The following is a 21,879-nucleotide window of genomic DNA, read 5'->3' on the forward strand; positions in this document are numbered from 1 at the left end:
GAAATTTTTTACACTGAGGGTGGTGAAACACTGGCACAGGTTGCCCAGAGAGGTGGTGGATGCCCCATCCCTGGAAACATTCAAGGTCAGGTTGGACAGGGCTCTGAGCAATCTGATCTAGTTGAAGATGTCCCTGCCCATGGCAGGGGGGTTGGACTAGATGACCTTTAGAGGTCCCTTCCAACCCAAACTAATATATGATTCTATGACTCTAAGATAGCTAGCTCAGGAGTGAGCACTGCACTGTAAACCTAAATTGCTTCAAATGCTAGTTACTTTCTCTGGGATCTTAAGAGAAGTGACTCCAGACAAGGGATACGGAACTCCATAACTCATCTTTATCTGTTAATGATTATGGAAGGGAAAAGGTGACTTTTTCTCATGATCATATCCAAAGGGAAGACAGACAGCCTACCAGCACAGAGCGGTACTGTTTTATTTTTAATGTCCTAGATCTAAACCATCTAATCCCACACGCTAAATGAAATATGCGCTCAGAAAATAAAGTCAATACCCACTGTAGGAAGCTGAATTTTGCAGGAAAATTCAGGTATAGACAGCCCTCTCCAGAAACATGGGGTTCATTTTTACACCTCTGCATGTTATACATACACATACAAATAATGATCAACCACCCATAAGTACAACATCAATGTTCATAAGCACAAGACAGAAATTAGAAGGTAAAACGTTCACATTTCTTAAAGCAGCATTAACTCACCCATAGTATACAAATAGGTTTATATAAAAGTCATTGGAGCAAATGCTATAAGGCAAGGTGACAGGATAAATAACATAACCCGAGGCCCCACTCTTGAAAAGCCTACAAGCAGGTCTTTCCAAAATGCTGAGGCTTGACTTTGTTCACATAAAACACAATGTAAGCCTAAACATTCAGGCCACAGCTAGGTGAACTTTATGGGACGTTATGTTCCTAATCCTATATTTAGTTTGCAGCACTGTCTTCTTTCCTACATTCTTCTGCAAGGACACTCTGCATTTCATTATGAACCTACCTCCCCCCTCATGCCAATTGTTGCCATTTCAAATTGTTTCTAAATTTGCAAGTGTAAGAGGGGAAGAAAGAAAACTAAGGAAATGCAGGAGGCAATTATATGAGTGACATGCCGTGAGTGAAACCCAGCTGGTCTGGAGACACCTCCATGAGCAGGAGTTCTGCATTCTTTACTTGCATGCATCCATACCGTCCTGCTTATTCTGATAGCCGGATGAGTCTTGTCAGATCTCTCCTGTGGTTTTTCCCACTTTCTGGTTCAGAGATTTTGCCCCAATTTTTTGCCAAGTCTGAGAGCAACTGGGCAGGTGGGGGCAGATGAAAAATGAAATTATTATCCTGTAACCTTAACCTTAGAACTTGCTGCCACGAAGATGGTAATAATCATATTATTCACAGAGACAAGACCCACTTCACAGTCATTCAGTCAAACAACTGAACACGTGTATTAAAAACACAAGAAATACCTGGACATAGGCCCTGCAAGAGCGCTCCCTTTTCTGAAGCTGAGTCCATAAAGACAGCAGATTAAAGACGGAATAGAAAAAACAAGTTAGTGACAGAACAAGGGAAAAAAAAATTGAAGAAAACGCCTATGAAAACACCCTCATTTCTCTCTTAAACAGCTCCTGAAAACCAACCAAACCAAAGGAATCATGCAAGTTAGGCAGCAGTGGAAGGCTGGAAGGACTGGCTCCAGAAATATGGGTTAGTCCTTTTTCAGTGAACTAAAGCACAGACTGGCAACTTTGCAAGAGCAGCTGTTAGATGGTAGGAGACACTGAAGTCAAGTAGAGATGCTCAAGAGATGATGTTTTCCTTACAGCTTGGAGATCACACATGGTATTTGCACATCAAACAAGGCTGGAAAGGATGGGGCTGATGGTTATTTATGTAAGAGAAGCATGGGCTCTGCAGTCAGACAGCGTTGATGGCACATTGAGGTATAACCAAGCTTTGGATGAACAGGACCAATTCTAGGGAGCAAGATGTATGCAGGACTGCATGCTGATACAGGATGGACCTGTACGGACCCATCCTGATACACCTGCTCAGGTCTCTGGCTCAAGGCAAAACCTGTAGCGCTCCAGCTTCACTGCTGTGAGCTTGCTTAAAGCCAGCTCAGGCACATGTCGAGTGTGATAACACATTGCACTGAAGAAGAGAGCATTGCCCAGGGCTCCTGATAGTGTAAAGGGCCACTGAAGAGGACATAACAATGAAATGGGAATCAGATGTAATATTTCCAGTTGAGGCCATTCTCTCCCCTTTGCATTAAACTGCTTCTCCAGGAATGCATTTTTCAGTCCTCTCATACTGAGTTGTGCTTTCCTTTGTAATTCCTGGGCCTAAGTGCTTTATATGTTGAATAGCTTTTCCACAAAGATTCCCACCTTTTCCATAGGAGCCATGTTTAGGACTGTACTTTGATATGCACTTGCATGCCTCCTGCCTGGTAACTGCACTTTAGTGTGTCACGAAATTCAAACAGGCACTTATTTACCTCCCCAGGACTTTGTAGGCAGTCTGCAGCAGTGAGCTAGAATTGGTGAGCTCTGCATCGGTGCAACTAAACCTCGCAAAATCAGGCTGCTCAGCTTGGCTGGGTTTGGTTTTGCTGATATGCCTGTGTTGGAAATTGCATATCAATAAAGATTTGGGGTAACTTGTGCTCTCAACTCACAGCAGTGCAATCCTGTTAGTACAGCTGAGAGCCAAATTTGTCCCCGAGCGTTTTCAGGCTCTGAAATAAACAAAATACACCCAGGTATCACGCAATGCCCAATTTCAATTTCTAATTCATCAATTTGTAACAGTAGAAATCTTCCTCTGGGTAAACTTGGCCAGTACGAAGACTTTACAGAAACAAATGGACATCAAAGAAAGCCTTGCCGAAAATTACAGAGCTATCCACTCGGGGGTCTTGCCAGTCTGCAACAGAACAATTATTACCTTAATTAAGCCTGATCCAGTGGAAAGCATAAAGCTTTTAGTGACAGGAAAGTGGCTCCTGAAAGATGATGGCTTTTAAAAATTCTGATTATGGCAGTTTATTTCAATTCATTGTACATCAGCTTGTAAAAAAAAAAAAGTACAAAACAGCACAGGTGATTACTTTCAGATCCCCAGCACATTTCCTTTAATGATTAAAAGAATATTTAATGTCTAGTGCTTACTTTATTTCTTCTTTCTGACTAAACAGCACTAAACAAAACTCTTTGCAAATGACTTTTTTCCTTTTTTTTTTTTAAATACTCTTGATCAGTGAAGGGGAAAATGGAGCAGTAACTCTGCTGCCTTTTGTTTGCCCAATACTACTTCCAAGTTGAATTCATGCATTCTTAAATGAACACAGAGCAGTTGCTCTTCTAAAGAATTAAGTGGGGAATGAGAGCAAGGAAATTCCCGAGCCTGTCATTTGGATCACTGACTCGCATCGCTGTTTTGCAGGACTCCACGCGGTCCAGAATTTTAATGTGGAGTGCAATTGATTTGTATGAGCTGCTTGTGCAAAGCTGATGGCAGTGAAAGGGGGACCCCAGGAGTGACAGCCAAGCCGAGGAAGCTCTGCCTTGCCCAGTCTTCCCCTCCCTTCGGTAACTCACACCTGCCCCCATGATACAACCCCATTTCATGTAATTGAAACAAATATTGGAAGGTGGGATATAAAAAGATGAAAAATATGTGCTTACAAAGCTGAAGTGACAAAATGTTGGGTGTGGCTAGGGCGTATTCAGAAGAGCAAGCAGGCTACAACCATGAAACCCGTTAGTAGGTGACATTAATTGCTGGTTTTACCTGATATTGTCAGACATCACCATCATTTCAAACAAAGAACCATGGTATGATTATAACAAATAATGTTATGTTGATGTAACAGTTAATACAATTATTACCTACATTGTTATAAAATAGCTGGAAGCACTAATTAATTAAAAGCATCAGGATAACCCAATTCACAGCACATGCAAAGCACATGAGATGCAGACTTCAATTCCCATGTGGCTGTAATCTTAAACAATCCAGAAGCCCTTTGCATTTAAAACAGCGTAAGTCTACAATAATAACTTACAAGAAAAAAGACAATGTTACTTCTCTGAAAAGTATTTCTCTTCAGAAGACACACAAGAAATTTCAGGCTTAGCTGCGATCATTTATTCCCTGTATAACCTTGGGACCAAGTTCTATTCTCACTTACATGGATGCCAGGGCTGTCAGAGCCAGCTACGCAGCTGAGAACAAACTTCTGTGTCTTATTTTAACTGGGTGGCCAATATAACCATGTGCTTGTAGCCACAGGGTTCAGCTGCTCTTTGTTCTGATGACCAGGCCCACACAATTCACCATCTGAATCCTATGTAAGTCCTATCCTGTGTGTTTACATGAGATTCAGTGATGAAGAGGGCCTTGGACCAAGGAAACCCTCAACTTTAAATGTATTCTTACAGACTCCACAGCCCGTATTTCCTCCCACGACTGGCAACTTCTAGCACCTTTAGTATATAGTAATTCCACTTAATTCTGGAAATGACAAAAGGACTAATAATTCTTCTCAAACAGGGGGCACAGAAACCACACTGCCATCATTCAGTAAGGTGCTTCTGGGCTAAGTCACAGGTCATCACTAAAAAGGCCCTCTAATACTAAACCATCCTGAAGACCTTAAGTGTAAATATGATGGTATCTTATGTGCCTTTGGTAAATGTATCTCCAGTGTAAATAAATGTTTCTGTCTGCTTTTATTTGTTTATATTCATGCATAAAAGTGTTCATTTGATCTTCACATCAGCACCTTGTAATGTTACAAGATGAAAAAATCAAAATCCAGACTTTCTCTGCCGCTTGGGGCTTTAAATATTCAGATTTTCTGCATCATATTACATGGCATTTCACAGACAGATTCAGCACTGGAAACGCTGGACAAAATTCTGGTCTTATTCACACTGGCACAAGTCCAAAAGAATTTCCATGGCATCACTTGAGTTATTCTCATACTGAGCTATGAGAGCTGAGACCACAATGAAGTACCTGGACTTCATATATCTACACATCTAAGGGTATACATTTCCCAGCACCAATAGTACACTTGGCATTTACAACTGTTTCGTTTCTCAGCAGAATAAAATACACTGTAAACGAAAAACTGCCAGGTACTCTTGTCTACTGTGAAAGAATCACTGCCCTAAAATGGCAGTCATTCAGAAAGACATTTATAATAGCTCTCCAGGGAGAGCCAAACCCTTCTTCAGCCTCCTGTCCCTTCCCAAGCCCCTTTGTTTTTACCTTATTTAAGCTGCGTGCAGCACTGTCCTTTCCACCTGGAGTCAGGTTTCGGAGCTGCACGTCAAGCAAGTTCACCAGCTGGACCATGGCGGACACAGAGTATGTGATGTCACCAGCGTACAAGTGGTTTTTTGTGTGCTCCGCAAGCTCCCGGGCAATGTTGGCAGCCATCTCCCCTGACTTCATCTGCAATTGAGAAAGCAGAGGAAAAGGTTGTCCCTGGCTGTTAGTATGATGTTACTCCAGTCCCTTCCAGCCCCACAGTGTTAAGCGAGTCAACTCCCTGCAAGAAGAAGAAGAGGAGAGAAGAAGAAGAGGAGGAGAAAAGAAGAGAGGAAGAGAAGAAGTTCCCAAGAAGGAAAACTACGGCAAGGGTCTTCATGGTTTGATCATGTACAACATTTGAGTATGGTTTAAATGCAAGTGGTTTTTCCAGCTACGGTCACCATGCTGGCTTCAACACACCAATTTCTGATCTTCTCACAGGGCACTGCTGGAACTGAGGGACAGCTGCTTCTTTGCACTGCAGCAGATGCAACTGTAGATGGCATTGCTTTTCATGGGGTGCCCATGCTAGGGAGGGCTTCAGCTAGCTTGTCCCATTGCCTTATCTATGCCACTTGAAAAAAAACAAACCATGTAAATAGACTCTCCTGTCAAGAAAGAGCAGTTTCTGATTCCAGAAGATTATTTGATAGTGAAGAGATGATTTTTGTTACAACTCCTGTGCAAAAAAGTTCCTTGTAAAAGGACCAAAAATAGATGACATAACCCAGATGAACAAGAGAAAAAAGTTCACAATTCCCGTCATGTGGATTTAATAACCAGGTGCTAATTTACCACTTAGCATTTGCATGCAGGAGATGTGCTCCTTACCACACTAGCCACTACATCTGTAATGAGGTTAGTGATTCTCAGCACATAAAGGCATACTAACTCAGGAGCAAAAGGCTTAAGGCTTCAAGCAGAGGCCCGCTGGAAGGGAAAACCAAGTAGGCCATTTGGCTGAATCTTCTATTAAAAGACTTCTATTGTCTAGCTGAGTCATAAAACTCAGGAATCACCTGCAGTGAAATTCACTGTGTAATTATTTGGGAAACTCTCTCTTTCCCCCTGTGGCTTTTCCCACTTTCTTGCTCTGTTTTGCTCTCCCTATCTGGTGCCCCTTTCCTCTTCTATGCCATGGGGATTGGGGACAGGGCAGCTGGTCGCATCTCCTTTCTATGAGCAGCCCACTATGAAAATACTATTGCAGGTTGCTGGTCTTTTTTTTACTCTGTGATCTGGAATGGGGGGAATCTATGGGGAATATGCCAGTGATAAGGAGAAATTACATAGGATGACATTTAAATGAAGCTCCCACTCCTCTGTCGGGCTCAATGACCAACTCTGCTGGGTTCTTCATGTGAAATTTCCAATTGTCTTAGCTTCCAACAGTTAGAAATCAGGTATTTCTCTTGTTCCCTCGATTTCTGGTGCTTACTATAAAAGCGAGATTCTAGGGAAAGATTGCAGGCTCAGCTTCTACCTCTCTGTAAATCAATTAGCTGAGTTATAAATGAATAACTTACTTCCACCAATTTGACAGCAACAGCCCATCTGATTTAATGAAATCTAACTGAAGATGTTCATATGCCTATCTTCAGAGAATTAAAGCATATGATGATATAGATAAGATAAATAGAGGACATAATGTGTTGTTCTTCCCATTAGAGCAATGATAACATATATTCAAAAATTGAATTATTTCTTCCTTGTTAAGCCATAGAAACCAGATCCTATTCTTAAAGCTGCCTGCTCTCCTAAGCAGATGAAGAAAGCCACGCATCAGCATAGGGGCTGAACTTTGACCTCTTCTGTTGGCACCCAGAACTTTAAAGAATGACTGCATCAAATCCCTTCACATCCTCTTTTTTTTTGGAAGACAAACATCCCATTCCATTCAACTTAGCTTTTTTCTTTTATCAGATGATACCTAAGGATATAACTAACTAGTTATAAACACCAACAGTTGGATCGCTGCTCTCCATACAGTACAGTAGAGCTGGAGAACACTGAAAAAGTGGTTTTGAAACTATGGTATTCAAACAACTTAAATTGCATTTAATATCTTTTTAATAATCCGCCAACCATAACACCTGCTCCATCCAGTACGTGATGGCGCTCTGAAAACAGACTGTCAAAAGCAACCTGGATGGAGGATTTCATTGTGGTGTCATCAGGACTGAAACTTCACCCTCGGGCCTGGACACGATGATGTGGTGATGTGCTCCACAAAACCCCACTCCCTCTGCCAGACACATCCAAGCAGATCTACAAGACCTGATGAAGGTACTTTGAACCCTAAGGTTTATCTGCTCTTTGTGACTATATCATCTTGGCTGTTCAGGAGGACAATATGAACGTGGGTGGCATGTGCTTTAGATTTACAGTTTGAGGCTTTTCATGCATTCATGAAGGACACAACGCTTTCTATTCTGCTACAAAAAAGGCCTCCTCTCTTTCAGAGGCTTGAAGCTGAGCGTAGTGATGTCTCTCCTCCCAGGAAGCACGCACAACTGAAAGCTGTGGTGAGGAAAAGATATTTTCAGGCAAGCCACACACTGTGCCAAGGACAGTACTGATGAAAGCAAGAGGTAAAACAAACAGGCTGAGACTGAATGTATGACCTCATGATCAGGACAACGCAATGTATCCAAAGCTGACCTTTTTGCTTCCTTTTACTGCTTGACTCTAGAAATAACCCAGGTAGCAGTGCATAATTCAATCGCACTGGCAAATTTATTCTCCTGCTACGTTACGAGGGCATGGTAGGCACCAACAATAAAGTTAAAGTAAATGTCAGGAGGCCAATGAATTGCAGAAGCGGACATTTGTTCTGATCTTCCATCAAGCACAATAACTCTAATGGAAGCTAATAGAGGGTTGTAAAACCTAATACCATGATGCAAGCAGGCAAACACCCAATGTACGGTCTGAGCACAGCAGGAGAAAGAAAAGAAGCAAGTAATAATCCTTACTTCACTACAGAGACATGAAAGCAAGCACAGCATTTCCCTACCATCCTCTCTGGCTTGGCTGAAATCCCTCCAGGGGACCCGTCACCCTTCTTCCTGAGCAGCTTGGAACCAGCAGGTGACAGAAGATGGGATTTTTGGGAGACAAAGCAGATTAAGAACGAAGACACGCTGATCAGGTATGAACCCTGGCTGCAAAGAAGCATTTCTACCCATTTTGTAAGCTGTGCTGCAGCTGCGGATGCTGTGGGATGTGTGGCCAAGAGGACCCGAGTGGTGCAGACACAGGAGAGCTGAGCTGCAGGGTGCGACCACCCCCTGTCCTCATGGCATGGGCAGCTTACTGCTTCCTCTAGCTGCCCCCACAGCAGCAAGAAGAGGAGCTGCCTTGGCTTAGAGGAGGAAGGCTCCTTTTTCAGCTTTAGAGAGGTGCTGCAGCAAATCTGCAAGCTTTGGGCAGGGAAGTGTCCTGTCCATGGCAGGAATGTGAGAAACCAGTGCCTGATTTACGGATAAATCAGTCTCCATGTCTAAGCGCAGTAATGATTTCCAAGCCTCTTGCTTGGGCAGGGAAACCAAGTGGCTATCGGTTATTTCATAAGTAATTTAAAACTGTGTTTGCTGTAAGGATCCTACTGAAGGCAAACTCCAACACAAGCCCCTAGGCAAGCCTGGTAGGGCTCTCCCCTCAAAAGTCACTCCTGGAAAGTCTTGACGTTTTGTAGCAGCTTTCTATAGATGTTGGGCCACATATATATCCCAAGATCCCAGTGGATTCCCACTCAGGCTTCAAAAGTTTAGATCCAGAGTAATTTGGCAGATCCCCCTAGTCTTTCCGCAGACTGGTGGAAGGTTCCCAAAGCTGAACATAGCTAAATTCCTCCAGAAAAATAATAACAATTAAAAAAAAAAATCCAGTCTCAATTGTAATCTGCTGGGCATTTCTGAAAACCTGGCTCTTCAATTTTGCCTGCTTTGAAAGCATGTAACAAATTAAATGGGGCTCATTTGTTACACAAATGATAGCTGGGGTTTCAAATAAAATAAGCCTAACCTTGATGGAGATTTCATCAGTGCAGGCTATTATTTCCCTCTGCTAATGGCTAACGGCCTAGTCATCTTCACCGAGCAGCAAGAGGTCTCCCAGCTGTCCGCGTGAATTATGGCTAGAGTAAGTAATATTAACCCCTCCAGGATAAGTATGTGGGTCATAAAACAAGAGCTGCACAGCTGTTAATGCCAGCAGAGGCAGTCTTTATTAATCAGCTAGCTGAGCGTATGGCAGGAGAGCTGCCCACCCTCCTGCATGGGACAGAAGGACCACGGGCTTTGTAATGGCTGCGCCATGTCACAGCAGCCCCATGTTAATGGATGTCTTCCCTTGTCTTTGGGGAGGGATGGGTGTAAACACAGATGAAATGAGATAGGGATGATCAGGGGTGTACGTGCTAGTGATTCACAGGCTGTTGAGCCTCAGTTAAGATGGGGGACAGGGAGGAGAACGCCAAAGAGTCTTGTCTGTACGGTCACCCCATCCCGTTCACCAGCGAGCACTGGCTCTCTGGGAGTGCAGTGTTGTTACCGTGCAGCAGCACAGCTAGCCCGCAACGCTGGGACTCGCTTGCTCTGGCTAAAGGAGCGAATAAATCTCCACAAATTGCTATAAGGATTCAGCCCACAGACTCTGTGGTGTAAACACACATCTGGTCTCTGTTTGTAATGAAATCAGCTGAAAGCACCACTGTGCATTAATAACAAAAACATTCAACATCTTGCTACCAAATAAGCTCTGCTTGTCTTGAACTTCTATTGTCACATGTTAATGCATTTTTAACACTGATAAATGATGAAGTGCTACAAAACCTTCATCAAGGGACTTAAGAGTGAAAAGATACGCATTACTGCGGCATTGTTTTCTATTCTATTGGTTCTTTCACAATTTGGTCAGAAGTTAAAGACAGAAAGTCAGAAGTGCGATACAAAAATTTCATACTGAGCCTGCCTTTCATTGGTAAAGATTTCTCAACTACAGGGTTTATCCTGTGCTTGTGTGGCATGAGAAAATCCTTGGGGATGCGTGAAAGGGAAAGTTTCCTTTTGCAGTAAGTTGGTATTTTCCATATGTCCACCCACCTCCTCCTCCCTCTTCCTCCTTCTCTTGCCACAAACAAGAACTGTCATTCACTCTAGTTTAATTCCACTCTCCAGTCCCTCTCCTTTGCCTTTCCCTCACCCTCTTTGCCTTCATTTCCAGCAGATTTTTACAGTCTTGCTTTCTCCTTGCAATTCCTCGCTACTACGCATGGCTCATGCTTTATGTGTGACTGTTGGTCACTTTGGGTTCCCCACTGTGAAAACAACCAGGAAGCTCAGGAAGGTCAGCATGTAGACTCAGTGTGGTCAACACACAGGAAGGGTTTTACCTTCTGAGTGATGTGGTTGATCCAGGGAGAAGAGCAGTTGCTGAGATCAGGTCCTTGGGGCTCCCAGATCCCGTCTGGTGCAAGACACCGGAAAGTTGCAACACCTGGAAGAGGAAAGCCACTGTGTTCAGTGTTATTGGTTGAATTTTGCCCCCAGGACCCCATGTCACAGGTTTCATTTCACAATGATGGACACTTCATGCAAAGTGTGGGAGCTTATTAGTGCTCAGGACCTTGGTAGGAAACTTCCGAGTCATCTCAGTGTCCTTGTCTCCCATCATCTTAGTGCTTAGGGGCCCTAAGACATAAAAGACCCGTGAAGTAGTACAGGGATATTATCTCCATTTTGCCAAATGGAGACTACAGACAGAGGGCTTTGCCTTAGGCCAGGCAGGAAAGCTGCTAGGGACTAAGAAATCAAAGCTGGATCTCAAATGCTGAGCCAGCACCTCAAGTGCTCTGGCCCACCACTGGCGCCCCAAGATCAGACCCTGCGCCTCAACTACCTTGCTGCTTTACGAAGATTTTACTGCTCTGAATCATCATTAAACCATTTGGGTGGAAACACACAAAAGTTTAAATGCTACGAATGCCAAGATGTAACGCTGGGCTTTACTGTCCACGCCCAGACTTCAAGAGGGACATTAGATGAGCGTTTTGTTTGGCAAGGGCCGCCCAGATCCCTGCTGCAAAAGACAGTAAAGCGCCTCAGGCCCTTGCAGACAAAGAGAAATGTGTCTGAAATGGTGCAGTTAAAGATCTTCAAAAAGCAAGAAAGCCGGTACACTTAGATTAAAGACTCTGCATCCTGTAAAGTGCTCTGCCCTGCAGAGCCGAACTTTTCAGCAGAGGAGTGAATTACAGGCTAGGTCTGATGGTAGCACCGATTAAAACCAGTGAGAGTTTGCTCATGACTTCAAAGGGAGTTGGAAGAGGTCCACTGCTAATATACCACAGTTTTTAACAAGTCACATGAATCACTGAAATTAGAGATGGGAAAGGCTTATTGCCATCCCCTATCAACAAGTTGGGTTATTTATTTTTTTCTTTAGCTATTTTCATCCAGTCCTTAGCTCTTGTGCTTAGAAAAGGGCTCCCTGCATCCAGCCTTCATCTTCCTTTTTTATCTTTTCTTTCCTTTTTCACAGCTTCAGTTCAGACTATCCTTTCCCCTCTCTGGGAACCACATGATACTTTTTGCATTAATTTTACCAAGTGGGGCTGGGAAAGACAGGAAAAATGTTCTTTACTTATTCTTACCACTGACATCTTTCCATGCCCCTCATACTTTAATGTATATTTTATCAGTCTGTGCTCACCAAATTCAAGAGAGTCAGTATTCGTATACACAGGTGAATGGCTCTCTAGGGCAATGGAGCGGCGAATTAACAGAGAGTCTCCTCTACAAGCCAGATCCCTCCAGCCCTTATTTTCAGGCAATTTCCTCCACTTTTTGATTTCTTCTTGGCAAGCGGGTTCTCAGGGCTGGACACCAAGACTAGCTTGAAAAATAAATACTTTTGGAAAACTGCATTTGTTAAAATACAGCAAACTGAACCATATGCCAAAACCCATTCCTCATTCAACCATGTTTTAATTTGGACAAAAAATTTCCAAAATTTTTTTGGAACCTTTTGGTTCCAAAAGCAACCTTTTGGAAGAAAATAACTGGGGGGAAGAATAGAAGAAAAGGAGCAATATCCAAGAAACAATAAATCATTTTGAAAGATTTGGCTTTGTTTCCTCCCTGCTTTCCCTGCTGATCACGCTGGATGCTGGCTGCAGTTTAAAAAATCACTCACACTGGTTCAGGAGTGCAATCTGGGAATACCTGTGCTCCAAAATGCTGGCCACGGCCTTTGAAATGCAAACAGTGCAGCACAGAGCTTCAGAATGTAAGTTTTGCTGATTTCCCCCACCCCCTCACCCCCCCAACCATGCAAAGCATCAGCCACCAACACATCAGTCAATGAGCTGAGGGGCTACAAATACAGGCAAAACCAGGGATAAGCAGGTGCATCGTACATAACTTCTGGAGGCAGAGGCTCTTATAGCACATCAAGCTCAACCCCACAAGGTCGTTAGCTTGTACTCTCCTTCGGCCAGAGCTTGGGATGCCAAAGATCCTGCACAACATGCTCAGCATATTGAGGCTTCGGCCCCGGCCAGCTGCTTGCCATACCTCACCAAGGCAATGTAGACCTGACAGAAGGCATCAGCGTGCTCCACTGATGAAAGCACGTGTGCCACAAGGGGCCCGTGGGCAACCTGGTTGCACACTCACAACGTCCCATGGGCAAACAGAGATGGCTCACCGTGTCCTCCCACCCCTCAACTCACCTATTGAGCCCATGGGACATGGCTGCTTTGCCACCTGGCCCTGCCGTGTCCGAGACCACATAATATCGCGGGCTTCCATGGGGTCGCAGCTCTCCGCGCCGGCCGGTGGAAGCTGGGAGGAAGCGGGTGGGAGGTGCGTGGTCATTTCGTCAGGGACATCGGCCATGGGCGATGGTGTGCTGGTGCTCCTGTTCCTCCTGCCTGAGGCCGAGGTGGTGGTGGGGCGGCCAGTGCTGCTAGTGGCTACCCGTGGCGTGGTGCTGGCAGTGGTGCTCCCTGGGCCCAGAGCCCCTGATGTTGATACTCCTGAAACAAAGGCAGAGCTGATTAAAGAGAGGAAGGAAAAAAGGGACTCAAGCCTAGGTCCCGAGGATGTCCCGTCTGCCGACTGTGGTGGCCTGTGAGGTGTAGTTGGACCCATAGCTAATGCAAGGCTTGCTGCACTCCCACCTTTCAGAGAGAAGCTGGAGCACACAGTGAGAGAAGCACACAGGGGGGCAATGACCGCTGGAGCACAACCGATTTTCCAAAAGCACTAGCATCTGATGAAAATAAAGCAGCACTTTATGCCCTCACCATTTTTCTTCCTGGCATTTTAATGTAAAAATCTTATTTTCCATCTTTTAGGGAACACCTAGCACAGAAGTGCTTTTAATTTTTTAGTGTTGCTGAAGACCCAGCTGGTTTGGACAGAAAAACATTTTCCACGGCATAATAAAAAAAAAAACACACCACAAATCCATCCCCAAAATGGCAGTGCACAGAGGGATGAACGCCAGGCTTCAGAGTCACAGTTGCTCCATCGCCAGGCTTCAGAGTCACAGTTGTTCCATGTCCAGCAACATGAATAGGAGTTTCTACATTAAAGACAGCCATGTGTGAACTCCAGCCTAGCCAGAAATTAAAATTAAATGTGAGAATCACTCTGTTGCCCCGAGGAGCAGCCTCTTAACTATCCAGCTGTGTGAGCAGGCTCAGCCTGCAAGCTCCTGAGAGTGGAGACTGTCCTCTCTTCTAGGTCCAGTGAAGCAGACCACACTCACTATTCATGCAATATTAGTTATTAATGTATAATGATATTGCTGTCACTGGAGTTCATTCAAGTCAACCTATTTCAAGCATAGAGATGCCTGCCTTTAGTGTAAATTAGAAGTTTTTCCATTCTGAAAGGGTTTTTTTGTTATTTCAATAATTTAAGCCCATGGTGCTGTGAGCAATTCTCCTGCCCCAGAGTAATCAATAACATGGCAGGTGGAAAACACACTTGCTCTGGTTTTAGGTAATTTTACTCCAAGCCTGAGACAGCCTCTCCTCAAGCTTTAAAACTCAGCAGCATCATAAACATAATTTTCTAAGGGATCTAAGAGACCTGATCTGAAATGAGGTCTCCTGAGCTCATTGATGAGTTTTTCCAGCCTTCTCATGCCACCTCCCTTCCGCTGGGTTTGAATGAACTCCAAAAAATACAATGCAAAATCCTGCACACATTGACAGATTTCTTCTAGTTTCTGCTCAAAGCTGTGCTAGATCACCAAGCAACAATTTCCATCTGACGTTATAGGGAGGATTAAAATTTGTAGAGAACTTTGGCAAATATTATCTGTTTTTACTACAGCAGGTCTTGCCATGAGTACATATTTTATTTCTTCAGAATAATGGTTACCCTGGTAGATAACAATCTGCAGAAATTTTCCCATTTACTCATGCAATAACAAGTTATTTTCCATTTGCAAAATGACCTACACTACAGGCGCAGAAGTACCGAGTAGATATAGTGGGTGAAATTTCAAAGACAAAACTAGCAACCCCCCTTAAAATCATTCTTACAGTCATTTGTGAGCATATAGAAACATATACTGCGCACCCAGGAGCTATCCCTTGATCTTCACGCAGGGGTGCTGCATTTTTGAGCCTAGTTTTCATTGACAATCATTGAATATCTTGCAGCGTGTTGTTTTTGGAATAGCTCTGGCAAGTTTACTGTAGCAGCTAGGTACAAGGGATTTAATGGCATTTTCCTTTAGCCATAAAAAAAAGAGTTGTTTTATCTTTCATGAACCCCTTGGCACTAGTGTCGAAATCTCTTTGAGGTCTTGTTCTTCCAACATTTTTCTTATTCAGCTGGGCTTTCTCGCTGCTTTTAAAAATAAACACCTCTACCATTTACATAGGACAAATTATAAGAAGACATAAAAGAGCTGCCTGGAAGTGGCCTAACAGAGTGAAACGGATGGGATACCACTGAACTCAGTTCAAAGGTCTGATTATTCAATGAGTCAATTTGGTAATGAGCTCCAGCAAACACGATCACCATGCTAACACCACCCAGTTTCACCAGCCCCAGGCAGCACCACTTGCTGATTTTGCTCATACAACTGTGTGCTTTAAAACGAAGTTAATTGGTAAGAAGGGAAAGAACAAGAGATCAGGATCATTTACATATAAATGATTCTCAAATCCAAGCAAAACCATGAAGAGACTTCGACCTGTGCAAAATTACCTAAATCCTACAGCACAGAACAGAGATCGAGCCTCCAGATTAACTCAGGCTGCCAATAAACTGAATTTTTAACTCGGGGAAAAGCAGCATTGCAGCATCGCTTTAACAGAGGGATTCTTCAGATAATACTTCGTAATACAATCTTTGCTCATAGACAAGCAGTAACCTTTAAAAATCATCAACACTATTACAACTAGAAATGTATAATCTTGATTATGTTACTTTTACTACTTGTTTTTACCATGTGTTGCCATATCTAGAGTTTAAAGACAGCTTTTGGGTAAGACTCAGTTTTTATTCCTAGGCTTCAAATCCAAAACATTCATGAGACTTTGCAGACTTTGATTCCATGGAGCACAGCGCTGGGATAGCTATTTTCACAGTGCTCCCAAGAAAGCAAACTGTGGCTGTGGAAACATCTCTTCCCCAGAAACCCCCCAAAGTGATACTTCACTTTTTTCTTCCCTGCTCTATCTAGAGAGCTGGCACTAGTAGCAGAAGACTTAAGTTTTGCCATCATTCAGACTAGAGCTGCAGCTATTAAAAAAACCCAAAACACTTCCAGCATCCACAGGGGAGCAACTGCAACTCCCAGAGGAGCCTCTCTCTACTGCCGGCACATTGACTAGCAAGAAAAAGAAATTACTAGTTTTTCCCTTCTTTCTTTTATTTCCCAATCTTTACACAGAGCTCAGGCCTCTGGAGGAGGAATTTTGCTTGGCGGAAGGAAAATCATGGGAGGGATTTGCTCATAGGGAAAAACCTTGAATAAATAAGGGTCTGTCTGTCTCCGCCCCCCTGCCCTTTCCTGGCCTAACATGACAAGTGCATGACTGGCCTAAGCCCAGCGCTTCCTATCTGCCACTGGGAAAATCCAGCACACGTGTCATCTTACCTTCTGCTCTGCTCACCTCTTCCTGGTGCTCCCAGACATGGGAGACTGCTTTTCCAGATGACTCTGACTAGTGTTTTCCTATCACAAAAGCAGCTTTGATTGCAAGCAAGGCTATTTGCGATCACTACCAAGCTACCTTTTCTCTCATTCTTTTCTTTTGGCACCTAAGTATCCAGCCTATGACCCGGTGTACTCAATAACTGAAAATAGTTTTCAAGAGATGTCATGTGTTTTCTGTCCCATGGATGAAGATAACTGGGTGCCCCTCGAGCAGAAATTGCAGACAAGATTTCCTGGGTGAGGTTCACTGGCTTTTGCTCGGTAACAGATGACAAGACATCCGTCAAGCTCTCTCCCGGGGGTTGCAATCCAAAGGTTTAGCCTGACAGCTATGTGCTACAAGCCAGCGTTCGCTCACGTAATTGGAAGGAGAGGCCACACTCCAAGTTTCATGCACAAGGTCCAAGCAAATCATGATGACTTCACTCTCTGGCGAGTTTTGCGTTCCCAAGCCTGACACTCAAGCAGACATGCCAGGGTGCCAGCAGCCAAGAGCCCATGCTTGCTCCCTGCGCTGCAGCTGGTGCAATGCTCGAGCAACTGAGGTACAACTAATCCGAGGGGTTCAACATCTTCGGGAGGATACAGCAATTCAAGTGCCCTCTTGAGCACGTCCGGGCTGTGTTCACAATTATTTACGTACGTCACTACTGTGTTAAGATAAATGGAGCATTGCTGGTTTCTGAAAGGCTGCGAGAAACACAAAACCTGAAGGTCCCTTCCTCCCTCCCTGCTAGTTTTGCACTTTTCATATTTGGCAACCACATCCTTTGCTTACAGCATTCTCTTTTATCATTTCTTCTTCTACTGAAGGATGGTGCAAGTTGTATTTACATAGCAAATAAGAAGGTTTAGGCACGTCTTGAAAGAAGCAGCACAAAAAAACCCAAGCCTAATACAGTTGGAGGATTATATCACAGCTGTTTTTCTGTTCTCTGCCACATAAATGCATCTCATGGGTATTAATTTTCTACAGGCATTTTCAAATGCATTTCAGAACGTTCTCTGAAACTCCCTAGAAAAAAATTATTATTGGAAAATAAATATATTCCCATTTTCTTTTGCCTTTTTTTTGGGTGGCTTTTCACCGAACTCCCTGTAAGGTGACAGAAAAGGATGACTGAAGTCAAGGAGTGCTTAGGTTGAGCCTTGCACACCCGGTACCATCCCTAGGAGCTGCATAAGCAGGTATCCATCAACACAGTCATTAACACACTGGTGGATTGCAATGTCATACTGAGTCCACGCCGCAAAAGACATCACCCTGCAAAACCATCTCGTGTTGGATGTCTGCTGGAAGACCAAAAGCCACATGCCAGTGCCACCCAGGAGCTGCGGGCCAGAGAATCAACAAGGTGAGATTAGCCCCTAAATTATGTACAGCTCCTTCCACGTGTTTGAGAGAAACTATGATTTATTTTTACTGCAGGCGAAGGCCAAGCAGCCCTCACATCAAACATCTGAACAGCTCTCCCCTGTGCTCACACGTGCCATTATTTGGGGAAGCTGAGCCAGAATTGTGTGCGAACATAAAAGTTCACACACTGCTTTTGGAGGGGATGGGGTTGTGTTTTTTGTTGTTGGAGCTTTATTGACTGATACTGACAGAAGGCTTGCAAAAACCATTGGTGGGAAGAAAAGATTTGATATGCGATGGCCCCAGAGGGTTCAACACAGCACGTTGTCTTCAACAACACAACTGCATGTAGTCCTGCGCCCTGAAAAAGTCATATGAAGTACGATACGTAGCTCTTCTTTTTCCTCCCTCTTACCTAACATCTGAAATAGCAGAGGAGGATGCTGCATCTGAAAGAAGAAAGGTCCATTCCCTCGTGGACTGCTGCCAAATGGAAAACCCCTTTCTGGATTTTTTTTTCTACCTCTTCCAGTAGGGGATCAGTTTTTGTGCCTGGGGCTACTCTGCCCACATGTGACTATTCTGCTGGGCCTGGGCAGATGCTGCCATGGATATGGGTCAGATGTTGAGTTCCCTGTACTAGGAGGAAAGCTACAGCTCTGGTCCAAGACACGGTGCAAACTCAGCTATTTCAATGCACTTCAAGCTGGAATCGCTTAACATGCAGGGTTTTTTCCTCTGAATCTCAGTTTGAGCATTTAACAGTAAACAACAAAGAAGGAGGGCTGAAGTGTGCAAAATCATCACAACAGGCTCAAGTCCAGTCAATCTACCCCAACTCTTCCTTTCTCACTGCACCACAACTCTCAGCAAGACAATTAGTACATTCAAAGCAAGCCACCACATGGGACCAATTTCCAACAGGCAAAAAATATGTCTACCAAAGCCCTTTTGAATCAAAGCTTTACATTTCTGACAACGATCAACTGTTCATTACATGTGCTGGATTGCTATGGAAAGGTTGTTTTGTCAAAAACATTCTAACTATTATTGCAAACTTCCATGTTTTGCCTGAAAAAATGAGAACCCAAACAGCAGCCTGGCTCTTTTTTGGTGAAATATCAACTTTTATGCTTCTGTGGGGCTTTTTTTTTGTGTGTGTGAGCACTTAATACTTTTTCTGGCTCCCAACTGCTCTTAGTGTCAGGTCCCTAATTTAGTTGTCATTTGAATAAAAGAAGCTACTTTTCTTTTTTCTTCTTTTCTGCTCTGACCCATTCTTCTCCAAGAAATTACTGGATCCCGCTTAAAATATGTAACTTCAGAGACATCAGACAATGTTTTAACTGTCATTGGCACGAGGTTACAGCACATCGGCATATCTAGCAATACCAGGAAATTAAGTGGTACAGCACATGAGTATCAGCTGTTGTCTTCACCATAGTCCTCTTCTATCAGAAGACAGTTCCTAAAGTCTTAGCTCTGTTTTCCTACCCAGGACCTCTGCCAAATGCACCTTCATGAACCTCTTGTCCATCCAGCAAGGCCATTAATGCCATATTGCTCTTTCCAGACTTCACAACTGATTCTGAATGTTCAGGCAGAACTTTAACTGGACCATCATGCGCAAGATATAAAAATTGAGCATTTTTTTCAACATCATGCTGTAATGCTTTTAGAAATGCAGATGAACTATGCCCATAGGAGGCCTGGTAAACAGGAAAAGATTACAGAAGAGCTGATCTAATAGACAGTAGATCAGGTTTTATTATAAATGGACTAATCTAATAGATTTGAGAGTTCAGTTGAAGAGCTATTTTTAGGCAATCTAGCTTCAAATCTCTCTAGTTCTCAAAAATACTGTCAGCTGTGGTTGCAGTTATTTTGAATTTCTGGATTTGAACGTATAAAATCTGACTACTGTTTTTTTTCAGTCCACATGTTATTTCGCACGGGGGGCGGGGGGAAGCATACAATCTCTTTTTAAGGGCACACCAGCTGCATATTATTACTGAATGTACAGAGTGAACTTCTAACCTACTAAACAATCTCTGTCCCCTGGCGTGATTCACATCCATCAGAGCCAGTGGTGCAGATCTTATGCACTGTCTTCCAACCTGAATCCTTCAAACTCTATTAAAGAGAAGCCTGGTAGGAATTCCCCAGTATCCCATTGTTAGAGAAATCACTTTTGATTTCAATAACAGGTGCTGTCAGTTTTTCATTCAGACCATGTTAGAGTGAAGACATGTGAGCACTACGCTTACAGCTTCAAGAGATTTACTGGAGGCTGAGATTGCCAGGTTTGGGGTTTTTTTTTTACTTTTAAAATAAACCATGTATATGTTTTATCCATGCAAGCAGAAACATACATTTTAGTTTCTATGCAGAACAAGCACATACATAGCTGCTAAGAGGGAAAAACAATTTTTCCTGTCCGTTAGGCAATGGATGTAGCTTCATCTAATGTGTGTTTCCTGCCTTTTGCCTGCACTTCTGCATCTTTAATTGAACAACTCGCATGTGCTCTGCAGAGGCAGTGCCAGATGGAGCCAGTCCTTCTCCAGTAGTTCTCCACTTCTGCATTTGCGATGAATGGAAGCAAGTGCAGGAGTCATAAAATGACTATACATGCCCTAGCATTTTCTGATCTATCCAATCAACGCAAGAAGTCCTTTCGAGGGCCAAAGGCAGTCAGCTTATACAACTATCCAAAACACTTCTTCAGTTGCAAGCTATAAACACAACTTTAATAAGAGAAAACTATCGTCTTCAAATAGTCTCTGTTCATCTGTGTGTGTAATATCTCCAATCTAGATGTTAGTCAGCAAGATGGCCAATTGCATTCGGATAAATGCCTTGGACTCTTTTAAACATATCATAATCTGCCTGTGAAATGGCTGGATGGTTGCTTTCCAATTTGTGAAATGGTTCAAATGCTGTAAATAAAGAAGAAATTGGACAGCTTTCAAAAGGACAGATTAGACTTTTCAATTCTCAGTGGTTCGGTGCTTCCAAGCTACACTCCTGTGATCTCCGTATTAATATTTAAAACCTGATTGTGTTATGCTGTTATCTTGAGGAAGAGGGCATAGTACAACTGAACCCAAGGAGACAACACACTGGAACTACAAGAAATCAGCTCCCTGGCCCTGCAGCATGAGTGTGTGCAAGAGGCATGGGGGGAGAGGTGGGTGGAAAGCCGCCTGGCCCCGCTTCCTCCTGTCTGGTTTGGCAGATTAAAATCACAAAGGCTGCTTTTTGTGTTTACTGTGCATCTCCCCTTACACCATGTACACCGTCCCTTGATCCCAGCTGCTCTGAGGCTCAGGATTTGAGGTCCCTTCCCATTTCGTGTACCATTGCGGGGCTTCAAAATCAGCCCCGATGCCCAGTGTTTTAAGTGCAAACACACCCTGTGAGTGGGCTGGTCAGCTGAAATGAAAGAGAGGAAATGGAATAAAACACAAAATATCAAAGGTGGAGTTAGGGTTGCTTATACCCTTCTTTCTCTAACCCATGTTAGGACTGACTTCATTAGCATGCAGATCATACTGCATTCCCAGACATGAATCAGAGACCTGAAAGCAGGGCCTGCTGTCTGTACAGTAGATGTTATATACATACTGTACTTTTAGCATCCTCTAGAGCAACAGGAATGATAAACCTGCCAGCAAAAGTTCACCTTTTGTCTTTCACCAAACCCATCTATTTTCTCCTCTTGCTATAACCAACTGGTTATTTCAAACCTGATTCAAAATAACAAATCCTTCTCTAAAGCTGCCAAAGTGATTTCTCTCTACAGGGCAGTTGCTCCACTCAGTCTCTGACTGCATTCACTTCTATGTTATTTATTCATTCATTCTATTTATTCTTGCTCCTACGAGAAAACCAGCCTGAACTATGGAGAGAGCTGACCATTGAAATGAGCAGAAATAGGGAAATGCTGAGAAAGGCTGTCTTTTCTCTCCTTCGATCGTGCTCTGGT

The 21,879-nt window shown here is 43.5% G+C and overlaps 1 protein-coding gene across 1 annotated transcript in view; it reads right to left on the reverse strand.

The window, feature by feature from the left end:
* Positions 1-21,879, reverse strand: part of ADGRL3 (adhesion G protein-coupled receptor L3) — a 333,004-nt gene that overhangs the window by 87,183 nt on the left and 223,942 nt on the right. Inside the window, exons 7-10 of the mRNA XM_019470560.1 lie at positions 13,080-13,385; positions 10,740-10,843; positions 5,300-5,485; positions 1,483-1,521 (exon numbers count right to left, since the gene is read on the reverse strand). Coding sequence (XP_019326105.1) covers positions 1,483-1,521; positions 5,300-5,485; positions 10,740-10,843; positions 13,080-13,385 — 635 coding nt within the window. The remainder of the gene's footprint in view (positions 1-1,482; positions 1,522-5,299; positions 5,486-10,739; positions 10,844-13,079; positions 13,386-21,879) is intronic.

This window comes from Aptenodytes forsteri, unplaced genomic scaffold, assembly GCF_000699145.1.
Source record: "Aptenodytes forsteri isolate BGI_AS27 unplaced genomic scaffold, ASM69914v1 Scaffold93, whole genome shotgun sequence".
NCBI classification, from domain to species: domain Eukaryota; kingdom Metazoa; phylum Chordata; class Aves; order Sphenisciformes; family Spheniscidae; genus Aptenodytes; species Aptenodytes forsteri.